At 49.3% G+C, this 24,731-nt stretch overlaps 1 protein-coding gene across 7 annotated transcripts in view; it reads right to left on the minus strand.

Moving 5' to 3' along the window:
• Positions 1-24,731, minus strand: part of vapb (VAMP (vesicle-associated membrane protein)-associated protein B and C) — a 184,665-nt gene that overhangs the window by 16,835 nt on the left and 143,099 nt on the right. For all 7 annotated transcript variants that reach the window (XM_072514544.1, XM_072514542.1, XM_072514543.1 and 4 more), the window contains one exon: positions 8,594-8,697. In XM_072514544.1, coding sequence (XP_072370645.1) covers positions 8,594-8,697 — 104 coding nt within the window. The remainder of the gene's footprint in view (positions 1-8,593; positions 8,698-24,731) is intronic.

The raw sequence follows: 24,731 nt of genomic DNA on the forward strand, positions 1-24,731 counted from the left end.
AATTCAATTAATAAAAATCAGAAACTGAAAGCTGGTCTCAGTAATGATGAGCATGAAACTGTCGATTGTTGCGAAACCCCATCTGGTTCACTACTGTCCTTCAGGGGAGGAAATCTGCGGACTTCCAGTTGCGGCTATGCGGAGCTAAGTCGCACATTCGGCAGCTCCCGCTAAAAACTGACTTTTGGTCTCTTTTCAGGGCCCCCAACGGCATTTTTTCGACGTTTCCCGGTGTGGGAAGGAGATTGCAATAGTTCCCCGACAGTGTATGGCTTGGACCAGGAGCGGGGTGACTAAAAAAGTGGTGGTGAACCTAAACAAGGTGCGAGGGAAAAAGAGCAAAATGGCTGCGGGCGGGGACCAGGCAGCGTGGATGCAGTGGGCGCAGGAGCAGCAGGAGGTTATCCAGCGCTGCTTCAGGGAGATTAAAGCGGACCTGCTGGAGCCGATGAAGGCTTCTATCGACAAGCTGCTGGAGACCCAGGCGGCCCAGGGGGTGGCGATCCGCGAGGTCCGACAAAAGATCTCCGACAGCGAGGACGAGATCTTAGGCCTTGCGGTAAAGGTGGAGGCGCACGAGGCGCTCCACAAGAAATGGCAGGAACGGTTCGAGGAGATGGAGAATCAGTCGAGGTGGAAGAATTTGCGGATTCTGGGCCTCCCGGAGGGGCTGGAGGGGTCGGACGTGGGGGCCTATGTGGTCACCGTGCTAAACTCGGTGATGGGAGCGGGGTCCTTCCAGAGGCCCCTGGAGCTGAAAGGGGCCCATAGAGTGCTGGCGAGGAGGCCCAAGGGCTTTTTCCCGCGCTGAAGGCTGGAGGAGCGGGGCCGGGGCGGGGAAGCGAGGGTTGTTTCCCGCACTTGGGATGGAAGGGGAGGCGGAGAGCCTGTGGATGGGTAATGGAGGAGGAGGGTATGTCCCACAATGGGAGGAGTCGAAGGAGAGGCGGGAGTAGCCGGGGTCAGGAGTCAGCTGACTTGCGGGAGTGCAATGGGGGGAGTAAAGCAGCTAGGAGGGATCCTAGTTGCTGGGGGGGAGAAGACCTGGTTACTGCTGCTATGGTCAAGGGGGAGCTGGAGCGAGTAGAGGGGATTGGGACAGGGATCTGCCGCCGTGGGGAACTGGCCGGGCGTGGGGTGCGGGCGCGTGGCTGGCCGAGGAGGGGATATGGCTAGTCGGCGGGGGAGGGGGCGGGTAGCACCCTGATCTGGCTGATAACCTGGAATGTAAGGGGACTGAACAGGCCGGTCAAGCGGGCCCGGGTGTTCGCGCACCTGAAGGGGCTGAAGGCGGATGTGGTCATGCTCCAGGAGACATACCTGAAGGTGGCAGACCAGGTAAGATTGAGGAAGGGTGGGTAGGTCAGGTGTTTCACTCAGGGTTGGATGCCAAAAATCGGGGGGTGGCGATCTTGGTGGGAAAGAGGGGGTCGTTCGAGGCGTCGAGCATTGTGAGAGACAATGGTGGCAGGTACGTAATGGTAAGTGGTAAGCTGCAACGGGAGAGGGTGGTGCTGGTCAATGTGTATGCCCCGAACTGGGACGATGCGCTGCAAGGGGAGAGGGTGGTGCTGGTCAATGTGTATGCCCCGAACTGGGACGATGCGCTGCATGGGGAGAGGGTGGTGCTGGTCAATGTGTATGCCCCGAACTGGGATGATGCGGGTTTTATGCGGCGCATGTTGGGTCGGATCCCGGACTTGGAAGTTTGGGGGGGCTGATAATGGGGGCCCCCCCCGGACTTTAACACGATGTTGGATCCGGCACTGGATCGCTCCAGGTCTAGGACGGGTAGGAAGCCGGCGGCGGCTAAGGTGCTGAGGGGGTTTATGGACCAGATGGGAGGGGTGGACCCTTGGAGATTTGCAAGGCTGGGGGCTAGGGAATTTTCATTCTTCTCGCATGTTCATAAGGCTTATTCCCGGATCGACTTCTTTACTATGAGTAGGACGCTGATAGCGAGAGTAGAGGATACCGAGTACTATCACGCCCCACATTGGGTAGACCTAGAGCTGGGGGAGGAGAGGGACCAGCGCCCGTTGTGGCGCTTGGAGGTGGGGTTGTTGGCGGACGAGGTGGTGAGTGAGCGGGTCCGAGGAAGTATAGAGGGATACCTGGAGGCCAACGATAACGGGGAGGTCAGAGTGGGGATGGTATGGGAGGTGCTGAAGGCGGTGATTAGGGGAGAGCTGATCTCCATTAGGGCCCACAAGGAGAGGAGAGAGCAGAGGGAGAGGGAGAGGCTGGTGAGGAAGATGGTGACGGTAGACAGGAGGTATGCGGAGGTGCCGGAGGAGGGATTGTTGAGGAAGAGGCGTAGCCTCCAGGCCGAATTCGACCTGTTGAGCACCAGGAAGGCGGAGGTGCACTGGAGGAAGACCCAGGGGGCGATTTATGAGTATGGGGAAAAGACAAGTCGGATGCTAGCGCATCAGCTTCGGAAGCGGGACGCAGCTAGGGAGATCGGGGGAGTTAAGGATAGGGAAGGGAGTGTGGCACGGAGTGGGGTTGACATCAATGGGGTCTTCAGGGACTTTTATGAGGAACTATAAGACCATAAGACACCGGAGCGGAAGTAAGGCCATTCGGCCCATCGAGTCCACTCCACCATTCAATCATGGCTGATTTCAGCTCCATTTACCCGCTCTCTCTCCATAGCCCTTAATTCCTCGAGAAATCAAGAATTTATCAACTTCTGTCTTAAAGACACTCAACGTCCCGGCCTCCACCGCCCTCTGTGGCAATGAATTCCACAGACCTACCACTCTCTGGCTGAAGAAATTTCTCCTCATCTCTGTTCTAAAGTGACTCCCTTTTATTCTAAGGCTGTGCCCCCGGGTCCTAGTCTCCCCTGCTAATGGAAACAACTTCCCTACATCCACCCTATCTAAGCCATTCATTATCTTGTAAGTTTCTATTAGATATCCCCTCAACCTCCTAAACTCCAATGAATATAATCCCAGGGTCCTCAGACGTTCATCATATGTTAGGCCTACCATTCCTGGGATCATCTGTGTGAATCTCCGCTGGACCCGCTCCAGTGCCAGTATGTCCTTCCTGAGGTGTGGGGCCCAAAATTGCTCACAGTATTCTAAATGGGGCCTAACTAATGCTTTATAAAGCTTCAGAAGTACATCCCTGCTTTTATATTCCAAGCCTCTTGAGATGAATGACAACACTGCATTTGTTTTCTTAATTGCGGACTCAACCTGCAAGTTTACCTTTAGAGAATCCTGGACTAGGACTCCCAAGTCGCTTTGCACTTCAGCATTATGAATTTTGTCACCGTTTAGAAAATAGTCCACGCCTCTATTCTTTTTTCCAAAGTGCAAGACCTCGCACTTGCCCACGTTGAATTTCATCAGCCATTTCTTGGACCACTCTCCTAAACTGTCTAAATCTTTCTGCAGCCTCCCCACCTCCTCCATACTACCTGCCCCTCCACCTATCTTTGTATCATCGGCAAACATAGCCAGAATGCCCTCAGTCCCGTCATCTAGATCGTTAATATATAAAGAGAACAGCTGTGGCCCCAACACTGAACCCTGCGGGACACCACTCGTCACCGGTTGCCATTCCGAAAAATAACCTTTTATCCCAACTCGCTGCCTTCTGTCTGACAGCCAATCGTCAATCTATGTTAGTACCTTGCCTCGAATACAATGGGCCCTTATTTTACTCAGCAGTCTCCCGTGAGGCACCTTATCAAAGGCCTTTTGGAAGTCAAGATAGATAACATCCATTGGCTCTCCTTGGTCTAACCTATTTGTTATCTCTACAAAGAACTCTAACAGGTTTGTCAGGCACGACCTCCCCTTACTAAATCCATGCTGACTTGTCCTAATCCAACCCTGCACTTCCAAGAATTTAGAAATCTCATCCTTAACAATGGATTCTAGAATCTTGCCAACAACCGAGGTTAGGCTAATTGGCCTATAATTTTCCATCTTTTTCCTTGTTCCCTTCTTGAACAGGTGGGTTACAACAGCAATTTTCCAATCCTCTGGGACTTTCCCTGACTCCAGTGACTTTTGAAAGATCATAACTAACGCCTCCACTATTTCTTCAGCTATCTCCTTTAGAACTCTAGGATGTAGCCCATCTGGGCCCGGAGATTTATCAATTTTTAGACCTCTTAGTTTCTCTAGCACTTTCTCCTTTGTGATGGCTACCATATTCAACTCTGCCCCCTGACTCTCCGGAATTGTTGGGATATTACTCATGTCTTCTACTGTGAAGACTGACACAAAGTACTTATTCAGTTCCTCAGCTATTTCCTTGTCTCCCATCACAAAATTACCAGCGTCATTTTGGAGCGGCCCAATGTCAACTTTTGCCTCCCGTTTGTTTTTAATGTATTTAAATAAACTTTTACTATCATTCCTAATGTTACTGGCTAGCCTACCTTCAAATTTGATCCTCTCTTTCCTTATCTCTCTCTTTGTTATCTTCTGTTTGTTTTTGTAGCCTTCCCAATCTTCTGACTTCCCACTACTCTTTGCCACATTATAGGCTTTCTCTTTTGCTTTGATGCATTCCCTAACTTCCTTTGTCAGCAATGGCTGCCTAATCCCCCCTCTGATAACCTTTCTTTTCTTTGGGATGAACCTCTGTACTGTGTCCTCAATTACTCCCAGAAACTCCTGCCATTGCTGTTCTACTGTCTTTCCCACTAGGCTCTGCTCCCAGTCGATTTTCGTCAATTCCTCCCTCATGCCCCTGTAGTTACCTTTATTTAACTGTAACACCTTTACATCTGATTCTACCTTCTTTCTTTCAAATTGGAGATTGAATTCTACCATATTATGATCACTGCCTCCTAAGTGTTCCCTTACTTTAAGATCTTTAATCAAGTCTGGCTCATTACATAACACTAAGTCCAGAATGGCCTGTTCCCTCGTGGGCTCCATCACAAGCTGTTCCAAAAAGCCCTCCTGTAAACATTCAATGAATTCCCTTTCCTTGGGTCCACTGGCAGTATTATTTACCCAGTCCACCTGCATATTAAAGCCCCCATGATCACTGTGACCTTGCTTTTCTGACATGCACTTTCTATTTCGTGGTGCATTTTGTGCCCCTGGACCTGACCACTGTTAGGAGACCTGTACATAACTCCCATTATGTTTTTTTGCCTTTGTGGTTCCTCAACTCTACCCACACAGACTCCACATCATCTGACCCTATGTCGTTTAGTGCTATTGATTTAATTTCGTTCCTAATTAACAAGGCAACCCCACCCCCTCTGCCCACCTCTCTGTCTTTTCGATAGGTTGTGAATCCCTAGATGTTTAAATGCCAGTCCTGAACCCCCTGCAACCATGTCTCTGTGATGCCTACCACATCATACCTGCCAGTCACAATCTGGGCCACAAGCTCATCTACCTTGTTCCGTACACGAATTGTATCGGTCCGAGCCCCCACGGGAGGAGGGAGGGATGGGCCGCCTTCTGGACCAAGTGAGGTTTCCGAAGGTGGAGGAGGGACTGGTAGCGGGATTGGGGCCCTGATTGGGCTGGAGGAGCTGGCCAAAGGGATAGGGAGCATGCAGGCGGGGAAGGCACCGGGGCTGGACGGTTTCCCGGTCGAATTCTACAAGAAATATGTGGACCTGTTGGGCCCGTTGCTAGTTAGGACCTTCAATGAGGCAAGAGAGGGGGGGGCTTTGCCCCCGACGATGTTCCGGGCACTGATCTCCTTGATCCTGAAGCGGGACAAGGATCCTCTGCAGTGTGGGTCTTACAGGCCGATTTTGTTGTTAAATGTAGATGCCAAGGTGCTAGCGAAGGTCTTAGCCACGAGAACTGAGGATTGTGTGCCGCAGGTGATCCACGAAGACCAGACGGGGTTCGTGAAGGGGAGGCTGTTGAATGCAAATGTGTGGAGGCTCCTGAACGTTATTATGATGCCGGCGAGGGAGGGGGAGGCGGAGATAGTGGTGGCGATGGACGCTGAGAAGACCTTCGATAGGGTAGAGTGGGGGTACTTGTGGGAGGTGCTGAAGAGGTTCGGGTTTGGGAAAGGGTTTGTCAGGTGGGTTAGGTTGTTGTACGAGGCCCCGATGGCGAGTGTGGCCACGAACAAGAGGAGGTCTGAGTACTTCCGGTTGCATCGAGGGACGAGGCAGGGGTGTCCCCTGTCCCCCTGCTCTTCGCACTGGCGATTGAACCCCTGGCTATGGCACTGAGGGAGTCGAGGAACTGGAGGGGGTTGGTGCGGGGTGGGGAGGAGCATAGGGTGTCGCTCTATGCGGACCACTTGCTGCTATATGTGGCGGACACGGTGGGGGAATGCTGGAGGTAATGAGGATCCTCAGGGAGTTGGGGGATTTCTCAGGGTACAAGCTCAACATGGGGAAGAGCGAGTTGTTCGTGGTTCACCCAGGGGACCAGGAGAGGGGGATTGGCGAGCTCCCACTAAAAAGGGCGAACAGGAGCTTCAGGTACTTGGGGGTCCAGGTGGCCAGGAGCTGGGGGGCCCTGCATAGACTTAATTTCACGAGGCTGGTGGAGCAAATGGAGGAGGAGTTCAAGAGGTGGGACACATTGCCGCTGTCCTTGGCGGGTAGGGTGCAGTCAGTTAAGATGACGGTGCTCCCAAGGTTTTTGTTCCTGTTCCAGTGCCTCCCCATGTTTATCCTGAAGCCCTTCTTTAGGCGGGTCAACAGGAGCATAACGGGGTTTGTGTGGGCACGAGGGACTCCGAGGGTGAGAAGGGTGTTCCTGGAGCGGAGTAGGGAGGGGGGGGGGGAGGGGGCTGGCACTGCCCAACCTCTGTGGGTAATACTGGGCCGCCAATGCGGCGATGGTGCGCAATTTGGTGATGGAAGGGGAGGGGGCTGCATGGAAGAGGCTGGAGACGGCGTCTTGTTCGGGTACGGGTCTGGAGGCGCTGGCAACAGCGCCGCTGCCGCTCCCTCCAATGAGGTATACCACGATCCCGGTTTAGGCGGCTACCCTCAAAATCTGGAGGCAGTGGAGGCGGCACAGGGGGGAAGTGGGGGCCTCTGTGTGGACCCCAATACGCGGGAACCACCGGTTTGTCCCAGGGAGAACAGACGGAGGGTTTTCGGGGTGGCACAGGGCAGGAACAAGAAGGTTGGGGGACCTGTTTGTGGACGGGAAGTTCGCGAGCCTGGGTGAACTGGAGGAGAAGTATGGGCTCCCCCCGGGGAACACCTTCAGACATTTACAGGTAAGGGAGTTTGCCAGGCGGCAAGTGGTGGAATTCCCACGGCTGCGGCCACGCACAGCACAGGACAGGGTGCTCTCGGGGGGGTGGGTTGAGTGGGGAAGATCTCGGAAACTTACCAGATGATGCAGGAGGAGGAGGAGGCCTCGGTGGTGGAGTTGAAAGGTAAGTGGGAGGAGGAGTTGGGAGAGGAGATCGAAGAGGGGACGTGGGCAGATGCCCTAGGGAGGGTGAACTCTCCCTCTTCGTGCACGAGCCTCAGCCTCGTACAGTTTAAGGTGCTGCACAGGGCACACATGACCGGGACAAGGATGAGCCGGTTCTTTGGGGAAGAGGACAGGTGTGTTAGGTGCTCAGGGAGCCCAGAAAATCACATCCATATGTTCTGGGCATGCCCAGCGCTGGAGGAATTTTGGACGGGCGTGGGAGGACTGGGGGCTCGCAATATTTGGGGTTGCAGGGGAGCAGGGAGTGCAGGAGGCGAAAGAGGCCGGTATTCGAGCCTTTGCGTCCCTGGTAGCCCGGCGAAGGATTCTTCTTCAGTGGAGGGATGCGATGCCCCCAAGCGTGGAATCGTGGATCAACGATATGGCAGGGTTCATTAAATTGGAGAGGGTGAAATACGCCTTAAGGGGATCAGTACAAAGGTTCTTTAGGCGGTGGCAACCGTTCTTGGACTTCCTGGCAGAACAGTAGACAATGGTCAGCAGCAGCAGCAACCCGGGGCGGGGGGGGGGGGGGGCGGGTTCTATTTTATTTCTGTTTATTTACCCTGGGGGATCTAAGGGGGTGTATATATTTGCTATGTTTGCTTTGTGTTAACGCGGGGTCTTAATTTATTATTTATGTATAGGGGGGAGGGGGGCACGGGGCTTGGTTTACTTTGTTCTGTATTTAATTCTATTGGGTTTCTTTTTCATTTTGTTGTTGATATTTTGTGAAAACCCTAATAAAAATTATTTTTTTTAAAAAGGGAAGGAAATCTGCCATTCTTACCTGGTCTGACCTACATGTGACTCCAGATTCCAGCAATCTGGTTGACTTTTAATCATCCTGTGAAATGGATGAGCAAGCCCCTCAGCTCAAGGGAAATTAGGGAAGGATAACAAATGCTGACCCTGCCAGCGAAGCCCACATCCCACAAAAGAATAAAAGGGGGGAGATAGATAAATTATTTCCTCAGGAAGGGGAATGGGGGGAAATCCAGAATAAGAACGTACAGTCTTAACATTGGAGAAAGGACATTCAGGAATGAAATCAGGAAACATCTTTCCCTCAAAGGGTAGTGGAAAAGTGGATCTCTCTCTCTCGCTCAGAATGCTGCGGCAATTTAAATTTTCAGACCGAAACGGCTCCTGAAATGAAAACTAAAGAGATAATGTAGTAATAAAAGTGGTGTACATACCACTGCTTCCATGTCCTGGCAGTCCGGTGGAGCAAACATGGACTGGACCATAAATTTGTGCTTGCTTTTCTCATTAGGGTCATAATCAAATGGTTGTAGCATCACTGTGAAAAGAAAAGAACATCACGGATTAGAATAGAGGTGTGCAGTGCTCCAAATACCATCTTGCTCTGCCAACTGAGCACTAGTTACTCCATAACAGCCACCCGATCATCAGCAAGTTTACATCGCACACAAATATGACCCACATTCTGGCCTCTTTCTGTTTTTCCATGCGGTGGTAACAAGATTCCCATTAGAGATCATTAGGAATATCCTCAAAGGAAAATCTAACCTTCAAGTGCAATGCTTTGACTGGCTGAACATCTACGTGAAACACCAGTTTATAGAAACACAGCAGTGCATGATTTCCAAGACAGTCCATTCAAATATAACTTTTTATTTTAAAGAGAAAGGCTAGGGAGAGACAATAAACCAAAACACTGACATGTCAGGATGTAGTAAGTAGCCTGGGTTCAGACAAAACCAGTCACAATTCCACTGGAGCCCCTTCATTGCAAGAGGACATGAGTTCAGGAGCAAAGATGTCTTACTGAAACTGTACAGAGCCTTGGAGAGACCACACCTGGAGTAGTGTGTGCAATTTTGGCCTCACTATCTAAGAAACTTGCCACAAAGGGAGTGCAGCAGAGGTTCACCAGTCTGATTCCTGGGATGGCAGGACTGTTGCATTAGGATAGATTGGGCGGGCCATGCCTGTATTCACTATAATTTAGAAGAACGAAAGAGGATGTAAAGTATAAAATTCTGACAGGGCTAGACAGACTGGATGCAGGGATGTTGTTTCCTCTGAGTGATGGGGTCTAGAAACAAGGGCTCACAGTCTCAGGATGCGGGGTTAGCCATTTAGAACTGAGATGAGGAGAGGTTTCCTTACTCAGAGGGTGGTGAACTTGTGGAATTCTGCGCCACACAAAGCTGTGGAGACCAAATAACTGAATATAGTTAAAGAAAGAAATAGATTTCTAGATTCTAACAGTGTTGAGGGGTAGGGGGGAGAGCTGGAGTATGCTGTTGAGATAGGGGATCAGCCATGATCATGTTGAATGGCAGAACAGGCTACAAGGGCCAAATGGCTCAAAGGCTCCAATCTTTTTTTTAAAAACCTGAAGTTTTCACAAAATAACAACAAAATGAAAAAGGAACCCAATAGAGTTAAATACAAAACAAAATAAAAGAACCCCCGAATTAACACATAGCAAATATATACACCCCCTCAGATCCCCCAGCGTAGACAAACAAAAATAACCGCCCCCCCCCCCCCCCACTTTGCTGCTGACCATTGTCTACCGTTCTGCCAGGAAGTCCAAGAACGGTTGCCACCGCCTGAAAAACCCTTGCACCGATTCCCTTAAGGCAAATTTCACCCTCTCCAATTTAATACACCGCGCCATATCATTGATCCAGGATTCCATGCTTGGGGGCCTCGCATCCCTCCACTGAAGAAGAATCCTTCGCCGGGCTACCAGGGACGCAAAGGCCAGAATTCCGGCCTCTTTCGCCGCCTGTACTCCCGGCTCCCCTGTAACCCCAAATATTGCGAGCCCCCAGCCGGGTTTGACCCTGGATCCTACCACCCTCGACACTGTCCCCGCTACACCCTTCCAAAATTCCTCCAGCGCTGGGCATGCCCAGAACATATGTGTGAGATTTGCTGGGCTCCCTGAGCACCTAACACACCTGTCCTCACCCCCAAAAAGACGGCTCATCCTTGTCCCGGTCATGTGTGCCCTGTGCAGCACCTTAAACTGTATGAGGCTGAGCCTCGCGCATGAAGAGGAAGAGATCACCCTCCCAAGGGCATCTGCCCACGTCCCCTCCCCCAACTCCTCCTCCCACTTACCTTTCAACTCCACTACCGAGGCCTCCTCCTCCTCCTGGTAAGTTGCCGAGATCTTGCCCTCCCACTTACCTTTCAACTCCACTACCGAGGCCTCCTCCTCCTCCTGGTAAGTTGCCGAGATCTTGCCCCCCCCCCCCCCCCGAGAGCACCCTGTCCTGCACTGTGCGTGGCCGCAGCCGCGGGAATTCCACCACTTGCCGCCTGGCAAACTCCCTTACCTGTAAATGCCTGAAGGTGTACCCCGGGGGGAGCCCATACTTCTCTTCCAGCTCACCCAGGCTCGCGAACTTCCCGTCCACAAACAGGTTTCTCAACCTTCTTATCCCTGCCCTGTGCCACCCCGAAAACCCTCCATCTATTCTCCCTGGGACAAACTGGTGGTTCCCCCGTATTGGGGTCCACACCGAGGCCCCCACTTCCCCCCTGTGCCGCCTCCACTGCCCCCAGATTTTGAGGGTAGCCGCTACCGCCGGGCTCGCGGTATACCTCCTTGGAGGGAGCGGCAGTGGCGCCATTGCCAGCGCCCCCAGACTCGTACCCTCACAAGACGCCGTCTCCAGCCTCTTCCATGCAGCCCCCTCCCCCTCTATCACCCACTTGCGCACCATCGCCACATTGGCGGACCAGTAGTACCCACAGAGGTTGGGCAGTGCCAGCACCCCCCCCCCATCCCTACTCCGCTCCAGGAACACCCTTCTCACCCTCGGAGTCCCTCGCGCCCACATAAACCCCGTTATGCTCCAGCTGACCCGCCTAAAGAAGGCCTTTGGGATAAGAATGGGGAGACACTGGAACAGGAACAAAAACCTTGGGAGCACCGTCATCTTAACTGACTGCACCCTACCAGCCAGGGACAGCGGCAACGCGTCTCACCTCTTTAACTCCTCCTCCATTTGCTCCACCAGCCTCGTGAAATTAAGTCTATGCAGGGCCCCCCAGCTCCTGGCCACCTGGACCCCCAAATACCTGAAGCTCCTCTCCGCCCTTTTTAGTGGGAGCTTGCCAATCCCCCTCTCCTGGTCCCCTGGGTGAACCACGAACAACTCACTCTACCCCATGTTGAGCTTGTACCCTGAGAAATCCCTGAACTCCCTGAGGATCCTCATTACCTCCGGCATTCCCCCTACCGGGTCCGCCACATATAGCAGCAAGTCGTCCGCATAGAACGACACTCAATGCTCCTCCCCACCCCGCACCAACCCCCTCCAGTTCCTCGACTCCCTCAGTGCCATAGCCAGGGGTTCAATCGCCAGTGCAAAGAGCATGGGGGACAGAAAACACCCCTGCCTCGTCCCTCGATGCAACCAAAAGTACTCAGACCTCCTCTTGTTCGTGGCCACACTCGCCATTAGGACCTCGTACAACAGTCTAACCCACCTGACGAACCCCTTCCCAAACCCGAACCTCTGCAGCACCTCCCACAAGTACCCCCACTCTACCCTATCAAAGGCCTTCTCAGCGTCCATCGCCACCACTATCTCCGCCTCCCTCTCTGGCATCATAATAACGTTCTGGAGCCTCCGCACATTCGCGTTCAACTGCCTCCCTTTCACGAACCCCGTCTGGTCTTCGTGGATCACCTGTGGCACCCAGTCTTCAATTCTCGTGGCTAAGACCTTCGCCAGCACCTTGGCATCTATGTTTAACAACAAAATCGGCCTGTAAAACCCACACTGCAGGGGATCCTTGTCCCGCTTCAGGATCAAGGAGATCAGTGTCCGGGACATCGTTGGGGGCAAAGCCCCCCCCCCCCTCCCTTGCCTCATTGAAGGTCCTAACCAGCAACGGGCCCAACAGGTCCAAATATTATTTATAGAATTCGACCGGGAAATTGTCCGGCCCCGGTGCCTTCCCCGCCTGCATGCTCCCTATCCCTTTGACCAGCTCCTCCAGCCCAACGGGGCCCCTAATCCCGCCACCAGTCCCTCCTCCACCTTCGGGAACCTCAATTGGTCCAGAAAGTGGCCCATCCCTCCCTCCTCCAGTGGGGGCTCAGACCGATACAGTTCCTCATAAAAGTCCCTGAACACCCCATTGATGCCAACCCCACTCCGCACCACATTCTCTCCCCTATCCTTAACTCCCTCGATCTCCCTAGCTGCATCCCGCTTCCGAAGCTGATGCGCCAGCACCCGACTTGCCTTTTCCCCATATTCATAAATCGCTCCCTGGGCCTTCCTCCACTGCGCCTCTGCCTTCCTGGTGGTCAACAGGTCAAATTCGGCCTGGAGGCTACACCTCTCCCTCAACAGTCCCTCCTCCGGCACCTCCGCATACCTCCCGTCTACCCTCACCATCTCCCCAACCAGCCTCTCCCTCTGCTCTCTCCTCTCCTTGTGGGCCCTAATGGAGATCAGCTCTCCCTTAACCACCGCCTTCAGCGCCTCCCAGACCATCCCTCCTCCCCGTTATTGTTGGCCTCCAGGTATCTCTCTATGCTTCCTCGGACCCACTCACTCACCTCCTCGTCCGCCAACAGCCCCACCTCCAAGCGCCACAACGGGCGCTGGTCCCTCTCCTCCCCCAGCTCTATGTCCACCCAATGCGGGGCGTGATCCGAAATGCTATCACCGAGTACTCGGTATCCTCTACTCTCGCTATCAGCGCCCTGCTCATAATAAAACAGTCGATCCGGGAATAGGCCTTATGAACATGCGAGAAGAATGAAAATTCCCTATCCCCCGGCCTTGCAAATCTACAAGGGTCCACCCCTCCTATCTGGTCCATAAACCCCCTCAGCACTTTAGCCGAAGCCGGCTTCCTACCCGTCCTAGACCTGGAGCGGTCCAGTGCCGGATCCAACGCCGTGTTAAAGTCCCCCCCCATTATCAGGCCCCCCACTTCCAAGTCCGGGATCCGACCCAACATGCGCCACATAAAACCCGCATCGTCCCAGTCCGGAGCGTACATGTTGACCAGCACCACCCTCGCCCCTTGCAGCTTACCACTTACCATTACGTACCTGCCGCCATTGTCTGTCACAATGCTCGACGCCTCGAACGACACCCTCTTTCCCACCAAGATCGCCACCCCCGATTTTTGGCATCCAGCCCCGAATGAAACACCTGACCTCCCCACCCTTTCCTCAATCTTACCTGGTCTGCCACCTTCAGGTGTGTCTCCTGGAGCATGACCACATCCGCCTTCAGCCCCTTTAGGTGCGCGAACACCCGGGCCCGCTTGGCCGGCCCGTTCAGTCCCCTTACATTCCAGGTTATCAGCCGGATCGGGGGCTACCCGCCCCTCTCCCCCGCCGACTAGCCATAACCCTTCCTCGGCCAGCCACGCGCCCGCACCCCACGCCCGGCCCATTCCCCACTGCGGCAGACCCCCGTCCCAACCCCCTCTACTCGCTCCAGCACCCCCTTGACCATACCAGCAGCCACCCGGTTCCCCCCCACCCACCCACCCCCCCCAAGCTAGGACCCCTCCTAGCTGCTTTGCTCCCCCCATTGCACTCCCTCAAGTCAGCTGATTCCTGCTGACCCCGGCCACACCTGCCTCTCCTTCGACTCCTCCCATTGTGGGACATCCCCTCCTCCTCCATTACCCATCAGCAGGCTCTCCGCCTCCCCCTTCCATCCCAAGCGCGGGAAACAACCCTCGCTTCTCCGCCCTGGCCCCGCCCCCTCCAGCACGGGAAAAAGCCTGCGCTTCCCACCTGCCCGTCCCCGCCACCTCTGACGCAGCTCCTTTTACATTGCTCCTATCTGCTATACTTCACAGGCACATGTTTGGACACATGGCACTTTTTAAGCCCCGATATATGTTGTGGGAAAGGGTACTCTCCTGTCAATCCTTTCCGAACATGAAATGGAGGCTCCACAAGAGCCTATTATGATGGCTCACACAAGATAAATCACCGCACAGAAGCAACAACCCCCCCCCCCCCCCCCCCACCCACACACACACACAAACAGTACAATGTTTGACTGACAGGAAATGATTTATTTTTTTATTAGTTTGTTGCTTTATCAGGCACAATCCCAATTTAGGTTAAGGAAAGCACATGCTGCAATTACAATATCGTCATTCAGTCTAAGATATGGATGGCATTTCAAAGATGATGTCGCCATGTCCTTTCCAATAAAAACATTCTGGAGGCTGTTCAGGGTGAGGAACAGCACTGATTTGAACTCTGCATTTATGACATAAATGATACTAACTAGCTGCTCTAAGAACAAAACCTGCTGGCATGTTTCTTGCCAGGCCGGTCTTTCCAGGAATATCTCCAATGTGAGGTTTGAAGTTGTAACAGCCAGGATCAGAAAACATAGTATACTAGCTAAAAAAGAATGTTTTTCATCAATTCCAAACCGTGAGAGGACAGTGGAATGTGAAGTTTCAGTTCAGTGTGGGAGGTGCCAAGTTCTTTTTTCTATTTATTAAACTTTTAAGAGAAACCAGTTTCTTTTAACATTGGGCGGGATGCCTAAAGTCTAGAATGTGCAGCACCTGGTGACACGAGAGATCGGGAGGCTTCATACATCTCGGTTTCAGCTTAAGGCTTCAGATCGGAGGGTGCAGTTGGTGACACTTTGTCGGAAGCAGCAAAGTAAGTTAGTAAAGGAGGAAAGTGGGGGAGTAAAATGTGTAGATAGGTACTCAGTGCATGGATCTTTCAAATTCACCAACAGGCAATGACCCAGGAAAGAAAGAGAGCTGAAGTCTTGTAAATTTAGTTTCAGCAATTCGGAGATAACCTAAAAAGCTAGGGTAGGAACATGGGATTTGAAAGCCTCACATTACGGTTGAGGACAAGGCAGAAACTGGGAGTTGAAGTCCCAAGACATCCATTTATGAAATACTCTCGTAAAAACACAGTTGATTCATTAAAGGGCAGGAGGGATGGGTTTAGATTAGGGCAGCACAGTAGCACATTGGTTAGCACAGTTGCTTCACAGCTCCAGAGTCCCGGGTTCAATTCCCGGCTTGGGTCACTGTCTTTTCGGAGCCTGCACGTTCTCCCCGTGTCTACGTGGGTTTCTTCCGGATGCTCCGGTTGCCTCCCACAGTCCAAAGATGTGCAGGTTAGGTGGATTGGTCATTCTAAATTGCCCTTAGTGTCCAAAAATGTTAGGTGGGGTTACTGGGTTACAGGGAAAGGGTGGAGGTGCAGACCTAAGTGGGGTGTTCTTTCCCAATGGGCCAAATTATCTTCTTTTGCACTGTAAATTCTATGTTTCCATGAGATTCTTGGGACATTGAGGCCAGTTCTGGGGTTGGTAAATGATTAAGTTATCAGGAAAATGTGCAAATTGACTACCACGTTTCTATATTAGTGACTGTACTTCAAAAATACTTCTTTGGCAATTTTTCCTTCCTCAATCCTTAAATATTATTGGTTAAGGTCTATTGGTCCATCATTCTCCAAAATCGGAATGGTGGCACAGTAGTTAGCACTGCTACCTCACAGTGACAGGGACTTGGGTTCAATTCCGGCCTTGCATGACTGTGTGGAGTTTGCACATCCTCCTTGTGTCTGTGTGGGTTTCCTCCAGGTGCTCCGGTTTATTCCCACTGTCCAAAAGATGTGCAAGTAAGGTGGATTGGCCACGTTAAATTGTTCCTTAGTGTCCCAAGATGCACGGGTTAGGTGGGGTTACAAGGATAGGGTGGGGTGTGGACTAGGTAGGGTGCTCTTTAGTGCAGACTCAATGGGCCGAATGGACTCCTTCTGCACTGCAGGGATTCTATGGAGAGAAAATCACTGTCGCCCTATCTACTCCTCGAATAACTTGCGCTTCCAGCAGAGCGAAGGATTGGAGTGGGGAAAGGGGGGCTGAATCTAAAACTTGCTAGCTAGTTCTGAGCTAATGAGCAATTTTAGCAATGAGATAGATTGGAGTAAAGGTAATGTTTATGGTCACAAAGTGGAGGATGCGTTTTAGAAAGGGTCCAACATTGGTTCCTAGATTATTATCTATCTAGCCCAACTAGAAAAGATGCCTTGTTTGAACTAACACTGAAAATTGTTGGAGAAACATATGAAGGTAGAACAACTGGGAAATAGTAATTAATTAACTAATAAACATTTAGGTTTAGCGTCAGAACAGAATGAAGAGACCAAAATAAAGATGCTAGCAAAAGACAAGTTAAGTGGAATAAAAAGGAATCTGTTTTGAAAGCACTGGGTAGGCAGGTTGACAGGGCAGCTGTAGGAAATCCTCAAACATAGGATGGATGCAATACAATATAAATATAGTCTGAAAGGTCAAAGTTAAGTATTGTGGGTGAAGATATTAACACCAGACTTAAATGAGTAGGCACTTGACAAAATCAGGGTTAACAACAACAAAGATAATCATGATGTGGAGATGCCGGCGTTGGACTGGGATGAGCACAGTTAGAAGTCTTACAACACCAGGTTAAAGTCCAACAGGTTTGTTTCGAATCACTAGCTTTCAGAGCGCAGCTCCTTCCTCAGGTGAATGAAGAGGTGGGTTCCACAAACACGTATATAGACAAAGTCAAAGATCAAGACGATACTTTGAATGTGAGTCTTTGCAGGTAATTAAGTATTTACAGGTCCACACGGAGCAACTGGAGAGAGGGATAATCACAGGTTAAAGACGTGTGAATTGTCGCGCGATGTCTGTTCACTGCAACAACGGATGAACGCACATCGCACGACAATCACCAGGCAGGAATGTTCCCTTCCAGTTGGTGAACACTTCAGCAGTCAAGGACATTCAACCTCTGATCTACGGGTAAGCGTTCTCCAAGGCGGCCTTCAGGACGCGCGACAACGCAGAATCGCCGAGCAGAAACTTATAGCCAAGTTCTGCACACGAGTACGCCCTCAACCGGGACCTTGGATTCATGTTGCATTACATTCACCCCCAACATCTGGGCTTCCGAAATCCTACCAACTGTCCTGACTTGAGACAATTCACACGTCTTTAACCTGTGATTATCCCTCTCTCCAGTTGCTCCATGTGGACCTGCAAAGACTTAATTACCTGCAAAGACTCACATTCAAAGTATCGTCTTGCATCTTAGACTTTGTCTATACATGTGTTTGTGGAACCCACCTCTTCATTCACCTGAGGAAGGAGCTGCGTTCTGAAAGCTAGTGATTCGAAACAAACCTGTTGGACTTTAACCTGGTGTTGTAAGACTTCTTACAAAGATAATCAAGAGGAATACAGAACGTAGTTGAGAGGGGAAGAGGGAGATGAAATGAGCTAAAATGAATGTTAAGAAAGGCTGATGTTTAAAAGACTCTTTAGTACTGCGCTGGAGTGTCAGCCTAGATTACTTGTTCACATCTTCAGTGGGATTTGTACCCACAATCTTCTGACTCAGAGGTAATAACGTGACCACTAAGTGAAGGTTAATACTTGAAAGAGAAGCAAGAACTATGGAGATGAAATTATTGTGGAGATATTAAATATCTTAAATCAGTTTCCCTTTACAGCAATGCAGGTGTACATTGACACAATTGTTGGACATTTGCAAAGAGTTTGATTCAGTCTGACACAGGGTGGTTAGGAAAGGATGCATTGGGGTTCTAATCAGTGATGAGAGAAGAGGTTTAGCAATATAAATGGGGTAAGGGACATAGCTAAGCAAAGCAGCATTGGAAGGAAGGGAACCTTTCTGACTAACTCCATTGGGTTCCCAGTTGCCTGTTCTTGTTGGGTCCATCAGTCCCACTCCCACACAAGGCCCCTATAGCACGATAAGGCTCAGAAAGCCAACGGCATATGTGCAGCATCATGGTTTAAAGAGTCAGACAAAACTTAAATGGTGTCAAGATTAAAATATACCATTGAGAGTTTCAAGGCTGTATTCACAGTTGTATTTCTTATGCGCTGTAATTGTTCAACAAAGGTTAACGTTTATTTGACAAAGAAACCACCCAGTCACCCGGAACTGGAGACATCCTGTGGTTTTCCCACTGGCTCGGAGGAAGGAGCGCAAACGGAACAGGGCAGTTATATTAAAACTTTTCCTATTTGAAGAATCTCTGGGGTTCTTGGGTCATTACCATTCCCCTGCCAAGTAACAGTTTCTGGGCAATGGATGGAATTAAGGAGCACCTTAAAAGGTGTGCTAAAAATTCAAGTTGCTGTTATTGTTGGAAACAAGCATTCCCGAAGATAAAACCGAGAGCTGCTGTTTGGTTTAAGACAAAATCTCCAGTTAGGTAGATCAGAAATCCCTCTTCACGCTGACTGGCCTGATCTCCACGACGAGTACGGATATCCAAATCCAAATAGCTAACAGAATAATGTCCTTTTGAAGAGGCTGAGAGCTCTGGGAATGAAATCTTTTAGGACAAGGACTATAGGCCTTGTAACTCTCAGAATGGTACAGCACAGGAGTCTATTGGGCCCATAATGCTTCTTTGGAAAAGCTATCTAATTAGTTCCACAGAGCCACTCCTTTGTTACGGCCTTGCAATTTATTCTTTTCAAGTATCCATCCAGTTCCATTTTGAAAATTGTTACTGAATTTCCTTCCCATGCCTTTCCAGACTGTGCCTTCCCGATCGTACCTCGCTGAGTACCCCCGGTTCCTTTGCCAATCATCTTGACTCTCTGCATACTGACCAGTTGAAACAGTTTCTCCTCACCCACTATATCTTTGAAATGCTTCCATATAGCAACCTAGACTGTCAGGATTGCAGATGGGTTCAACAACATTCGAGCTCTCACAGTTTATCCAACTGGGCATGTATTTAGTGACTTTCACATTCTCAGGCTCCCTTGAAGTGCTTTACAGCCAATAAAAGATACTCACTGCTGTTACTTAGACAGACACAGCAGCTAGGCATGTCCCACAGACAGCAACTGACTCGTTAATATGCCCTTATTCCGGGGGAAGGGGTTGAAATCACTGGGGTATTTTGATCACGCACCACCCCAAACATCGGCAGTATAACCGAATGCAGAGCTGCAACCCTGAATTTAGTGTTGCGTCCGGACAAGAGCGATACTAAGTTTTTCATGAGCAAACAGAGTCGCTTTGTTGGCTCACGGTATGAACTCCCCAGTGATGCCAGAAGAAAAACCAGAGCATTAGGTGGTACTGCAGGGTGGGAATTGTTCGAATGGAGGAATCATCAGCCAGGAATGACCCCTAGCTGGTTTCAGAGTTTGCAAACAAGACAATCAAATGTTCCAAAGTAAATTCAAAGAAAAAACTCCCGATTATAATTTTACATGAATTGTGTCTCTTTATTCTATCATTTCAATGTCACAGTCAGATGTTCTTTGATGAACATCCCTTCAGTAAATGCTCCCAAATACCATTTGCATCTGCAGTCTTTACCAGTGTTGGTACAGTGCAACTGTGTGGACAGAATTCGATCAAGGTTCTGCTATACTCCATCATTTGTAACTGAATTAAAGCCTTGTTATTGCTCACACAGTAACCATTATTCAGCATTAACTGCTGCATTTCCTGTTGTTTCCTTCACAGTGAAAAATGTTGTAACAAAGTTAGGACATTATTAAAATTGGCTCTATTGTGAAAATGTTGCTCATTGTTTTCATTGTCTCTTCAGGTCATTGCTTCCAGGCTCTGGTTGAGGTTTTGTTCTCAATGTTTTGTACCTCCTTGATTTTATTCAACCATTTTCTCTGTATTTCAACATATCGTCTGCTATACACTGATTTTTTTCGCCTTGTGGTGTCTTGTTTGTGCTTTAGCATTGTTTAAAGCTATCCATGATTCTTGAATAAAACAGTAACTGAGGGAGGAAGAACAGGAGTATGGAAGGGATGAGATACCCTCAATTATGACTCAGGAGAGAAGATTGATAATTCAAAGGCTTTAATTACCAGAGAACCAGACAACTGCCGAGAAGTGTGCTCACTGCACACTGCCACTGGACGTAACCTTATATACAGTTCCCTGGGGGCGGAGCCGGAGGCGGAGTCCCAAACCCGCCCTTAAAGGTGCCTACGCATTAAAGGTACATGTATATACAGATATCATTCATCACAAGGGACAAATTTTCAGGAGCTACGCAAGGGCGGAGTAGCAGGCGTGGCTCGGAGCAGTAATGAGTTACAGGAGCAACAGTGTAGGGCGGCACGATGATGCAGTGGTTAGCACTGCTGCCTGCGGCGCCAAGAACCGGGGTTCGAATCCCGGCCCCAGGTCGCTGTCCGTGTGAAGTTTGCACATTCTACCCGTGCCTACATGGGTTTTGGCCCCCCCCAACCCAAAGATGTGCAGGGTAGGTGGATTGGCCACGTTAAATTGCCCCTTAATTGGAAAAAAAAAAGAATTGGATACTCTAAATTTATATTAAAAAAAACAGGAGCAATAGTGTCTGATCAGATGTGCCAAGGAATAGGTGAAGGCACACAAATGTATCACTGAAACCGAAAGGAATGATCTACAACACAGTTGTGAGGCCGGCCTTGTTATAAGTGCAGAAACATGGACAACATCAAGAATAGAGGAACAAAGACTGAATACTAATGAGATGTGGATACCAAGGTGGGTGAGTGGAGTGACAAGCAAGGACAAGATCAGGAGCCAACAAATCAATGGACCAGTGAAGGTTGTAGGAGCATCGAATAGCCAAAAAGAGATTGAAATGGTCTGGTCATCTGTTGCGGAGAGGGGGAAATGTAGTGCCATGAGTGATGGAAATGGGACTGACAGGAAGGAGAAGAGGAAATCCCAATGGAAAGATGGGCCGACAAGAGACTTAAATGCTGCGGAATTGGAAGAGGAATGAGTGGCTGACGGGAGGAGATGGGGAAGGGTGATAACCAGCATTGCGGCCATCCCAAATAAAACAAAACAAGCTGAAAGACGGTGGTGGCACATATTCCCACATATCCTGACTTTACCAGTAATAGACTGGAGTCCCAACAAACAAGAACATTCTGTATTTATATAGAGCCTATGACTTACTAAAACGTTTCAAGGTACTTCACAGGAGCATCATAAAAAGATATGGCACCGGGCCACATAAGGAGATGTTCGGGTTGGCTGACCAACAGTTTGGTCAAGAAGGTACGTTTTAAGGAAGAAGGTGAGGTAGAGAGATGGGAAGGTTTAGGGGGGTATTCTAAAGCTTGGTGCCCATGCAGCTTAAGTTACAGCCAACAACGATTAAAACATAAAGCGCAGAATGTGAGGAGAACAAATATTCTGAGAGGGCGGTGGGACTGGAGTAGGTTGCAGAGATAGGGAGGGTAAAGCCACAGAGAGTTCCGAAAACAAGGATGAGAATGTTAAACCCAAGACACTGCTTAACAGGGAGTCATCAGTTAGTAAACACAGAGGTGATAAGTGAACAGGACTTGGTGTGAATTAAGACATCAGCAGCAGCATTTTGGATGACCCTTCCAGGAGGGTAAAATGTGGGAAAAGGTCTTATGGTGCAGTGGACATTGTCCCTACTTCTGGGCCAAAACCTCTGGGTTCAAGTCCCACTTCAGGACTTGATGGCCATGGAAGGTGTGTCATAACATGGCCAAAACAGGTTTATTATTAGCCTGCAATTCCTTCCAATATGCTTGATGGCAGACAGTGAGAGAGAGCATTTCCTGGTCAGCCACACTGTGTAATGCAACGAAAAACCACTGCAGCACTTTGCCAAGTGTAATTGTGGAGTAATCCAATGTAAATCCATGGTCACAAACACCCTCTTAGGGCCACAGTACTTGGGGGAAGACAAGGCAAGAGTGCTTTGGAACAGTCAAATGTAGAGGTAAGAAAGGCATAGATGATGGTTTCAGCAGATGAACTGAGGCAGGGGCAGTTTAGGGTGATGTTATGGAGCAAGACATTGATGGTCCTAGCGTGGATGTGATTGGAAGCCCGTCTTGGGATCTAATATGGCACCAAGGTGGCAAACAGCTGGTCTAGCCTAGATAGTTGCCAGTGAGGGATGCAATCGGTGGCTAAGGAGTGGAGTTTGCGGCAAGGATTTTGTTCTTTCCAATTGTGACGAATGCAGGATTTTAGATACATTGGATTACAAACATTTAGCAATTTAAGGGTTAGAGCGTGTTTGACTGCAGTCGTCATGTTTTTAAAGATAATCTTGTTTTGTAAGACCAGAAAGCTTTTAGCAGCCAGAGATGAAATTGACCAGTATTTTCAGCCTGGGCTAATGTAATGTTGTTTGACTAGTGGGGAGTCCCTGGGGAGTTGATGTGTTTTCGTTTTCAGCTTGGGGAGATGATGGCATTGCTGGGTGGAACTAGGATACTCAGACATTTTTTGAGAAAGCTTTTTGAGTTGAGTTCTGATCTGACTAACCCTTTACACCACAAGTAAAGCATTTTGTTCACACAGTAAGATAGTTTAAAAAAGAGTAATAGCATTTAAAGGAGAGCAGACTCATCTGAGGACAAGGGGAAAGCTGAAACAAACCAGTTGAAACAGCTTTTTGAAGATGTCCAGCCAGAGTCTGCAGGGGTTCTAAAAGGAGCCAAACCTAATTTGGAAAGCCAGTATTAATCTGTGCCATTGGGATGTGGGATGGATTGAGAGCTGTATATTTTTCCTTTCTTGTTGTTTAATTGGGAATAGACAGTAATTAAGGATATTGTGTTTACTACATTGAATAGTATTGTTTAAGGGGTAACTGTAAGCTATTTTCAGGTGTGATGTTAAAAAGTTTATAATGTATTAATAATAAAGTTTTGTTTTAAAATACCAAAACCTAATTTCTTCGTGCAATCACTCCTGGAGCAGAATATTCTTTCCACAGTCTTACAAAAATAAAATATTGGGGTTTTGGTCTAGTATCCTAGCCATTGTTGGGGTCTGAACAAAGAACAGTACGGCACAGCACAGGAACATGCCCTTCTGCCCTCCAAGCCTGCGCCGATCACGTCCTATCTGGACCAAACAGCCGTATCCTTCTGTCCCTGTCTGTTCATGTGTCTATCCAGATAAGTCTTAAAGGTCACTAACGTATCTGCCTCAACCGCCTCACTTGGCAGTGCATTCCAGGCCACCACCACCCTCTGTATAAAAAAACTTCCCTGCACATTTCCACCGAACCTACCCCCTCTCACCTTGAACTTGTGCCCCTTTGTAATAGTAATTTCTGCTCTGGGAAAAAGCCTACAACTGTTCCCTCTATCTATACCCGTCATAATTTTATAAACTTCTATCAGGTTGCCCCTTAGCCTTTGTCTCTCTAGGGAGAACAACCCCAGTTTATTCAATCTCTCCTCATAGCCAATACCCTCCATACCAGGCAACATCCTGGTAAACCTTTTCTGTACTCTCTCCAAAGCCTTCTGGTAGTGTGGTGACCAGAATTGGACAAAGTATTCCAAATGTGGCCTAACCAACATTATATATAACTAACATAATTTGCGAGCTTTTATATGATACCCCCGTCCGATGACAGCATGTCATATGCTTTCTTTACCACCATTTCCATCTGTGCTGCCACGTTTAAGGATCTGTGGACCTGCACGCCCAGATCTCACTGTGTCTCTATGCTCCTAATGGTTCTGCCATTTATTTTATAGCTCCCACCTGAATTGGATCTACCAAAATACATCACCTTACATTTATCTGGGTTAAATTCCATCTGCCATTTCTCCACCCAATTTTGCAGCCCATCTACCTCCTGCTGTATTCTTTGACAATCTTCATCAGTATCCACAACTCCTGCAATTTTAGTATCATCTGCAAACTTGCTAATCAGACCAGCTACATTTTCTTCCAAGTCATTTATATATATTACAAAGAGCAGAGGTCCTAGTACCGATCCCTGCGGAACACGACTAGTTACAGACCTCCATTCTGAAAAACACCCCTCCACTGCTACCTCTGTCTTCTATGGCCAAGTCAGTTCTGAATCCATCCAGCTAGTTCACACCTGACCCCATGTGATTTAATCTTTTGCATCAGCCTGCCATGAGGGACCTTGTCAAATGCTTTACTGATGTCCATGTAGACATCATCCACATCCCTTCTCTCGTCAATCATTTTTGTCACTTCTTCAAAAAACTCAATTACATTAGTGAGACATGACCTCCCTCGTACAAGATCATGTTTTCTGCCATTAATAAGACCATTCACTTCCAAATGTGCATAGATTCTATCTCTGAGAATCTTTTCCAACAATTTCACTATCACTGACGTCAAGCTCACTGGCATATAATTACCCAGGTTATCCTTGCTACCCTTCTTAAATAACGGGACAATTTTGGCTATCCTACAATCCTGTGGGATCGCACCTGTGGCCAATGAGGAAACAAGGATTTCTGCTAGAGGTCCAGCGATTTCATCTCT

This window comes from Scyliorhinus torazame, chromosome 8, assembly GCF_047496885.1.
Source record: "Scyliorhinus torazame isolate Kashiwa2021f chromosome 8, sScyTor2.1, whole genome shotgun sequence".
NCBI classification, from domain to species: domain Eukaryota; kingdom Metazoa; phylum Chordata; class Chondrichthyes; order Carcharhiniformes; family Scyliorhinidae; genus Scyliorhinus; species Scyliorhinus torazame.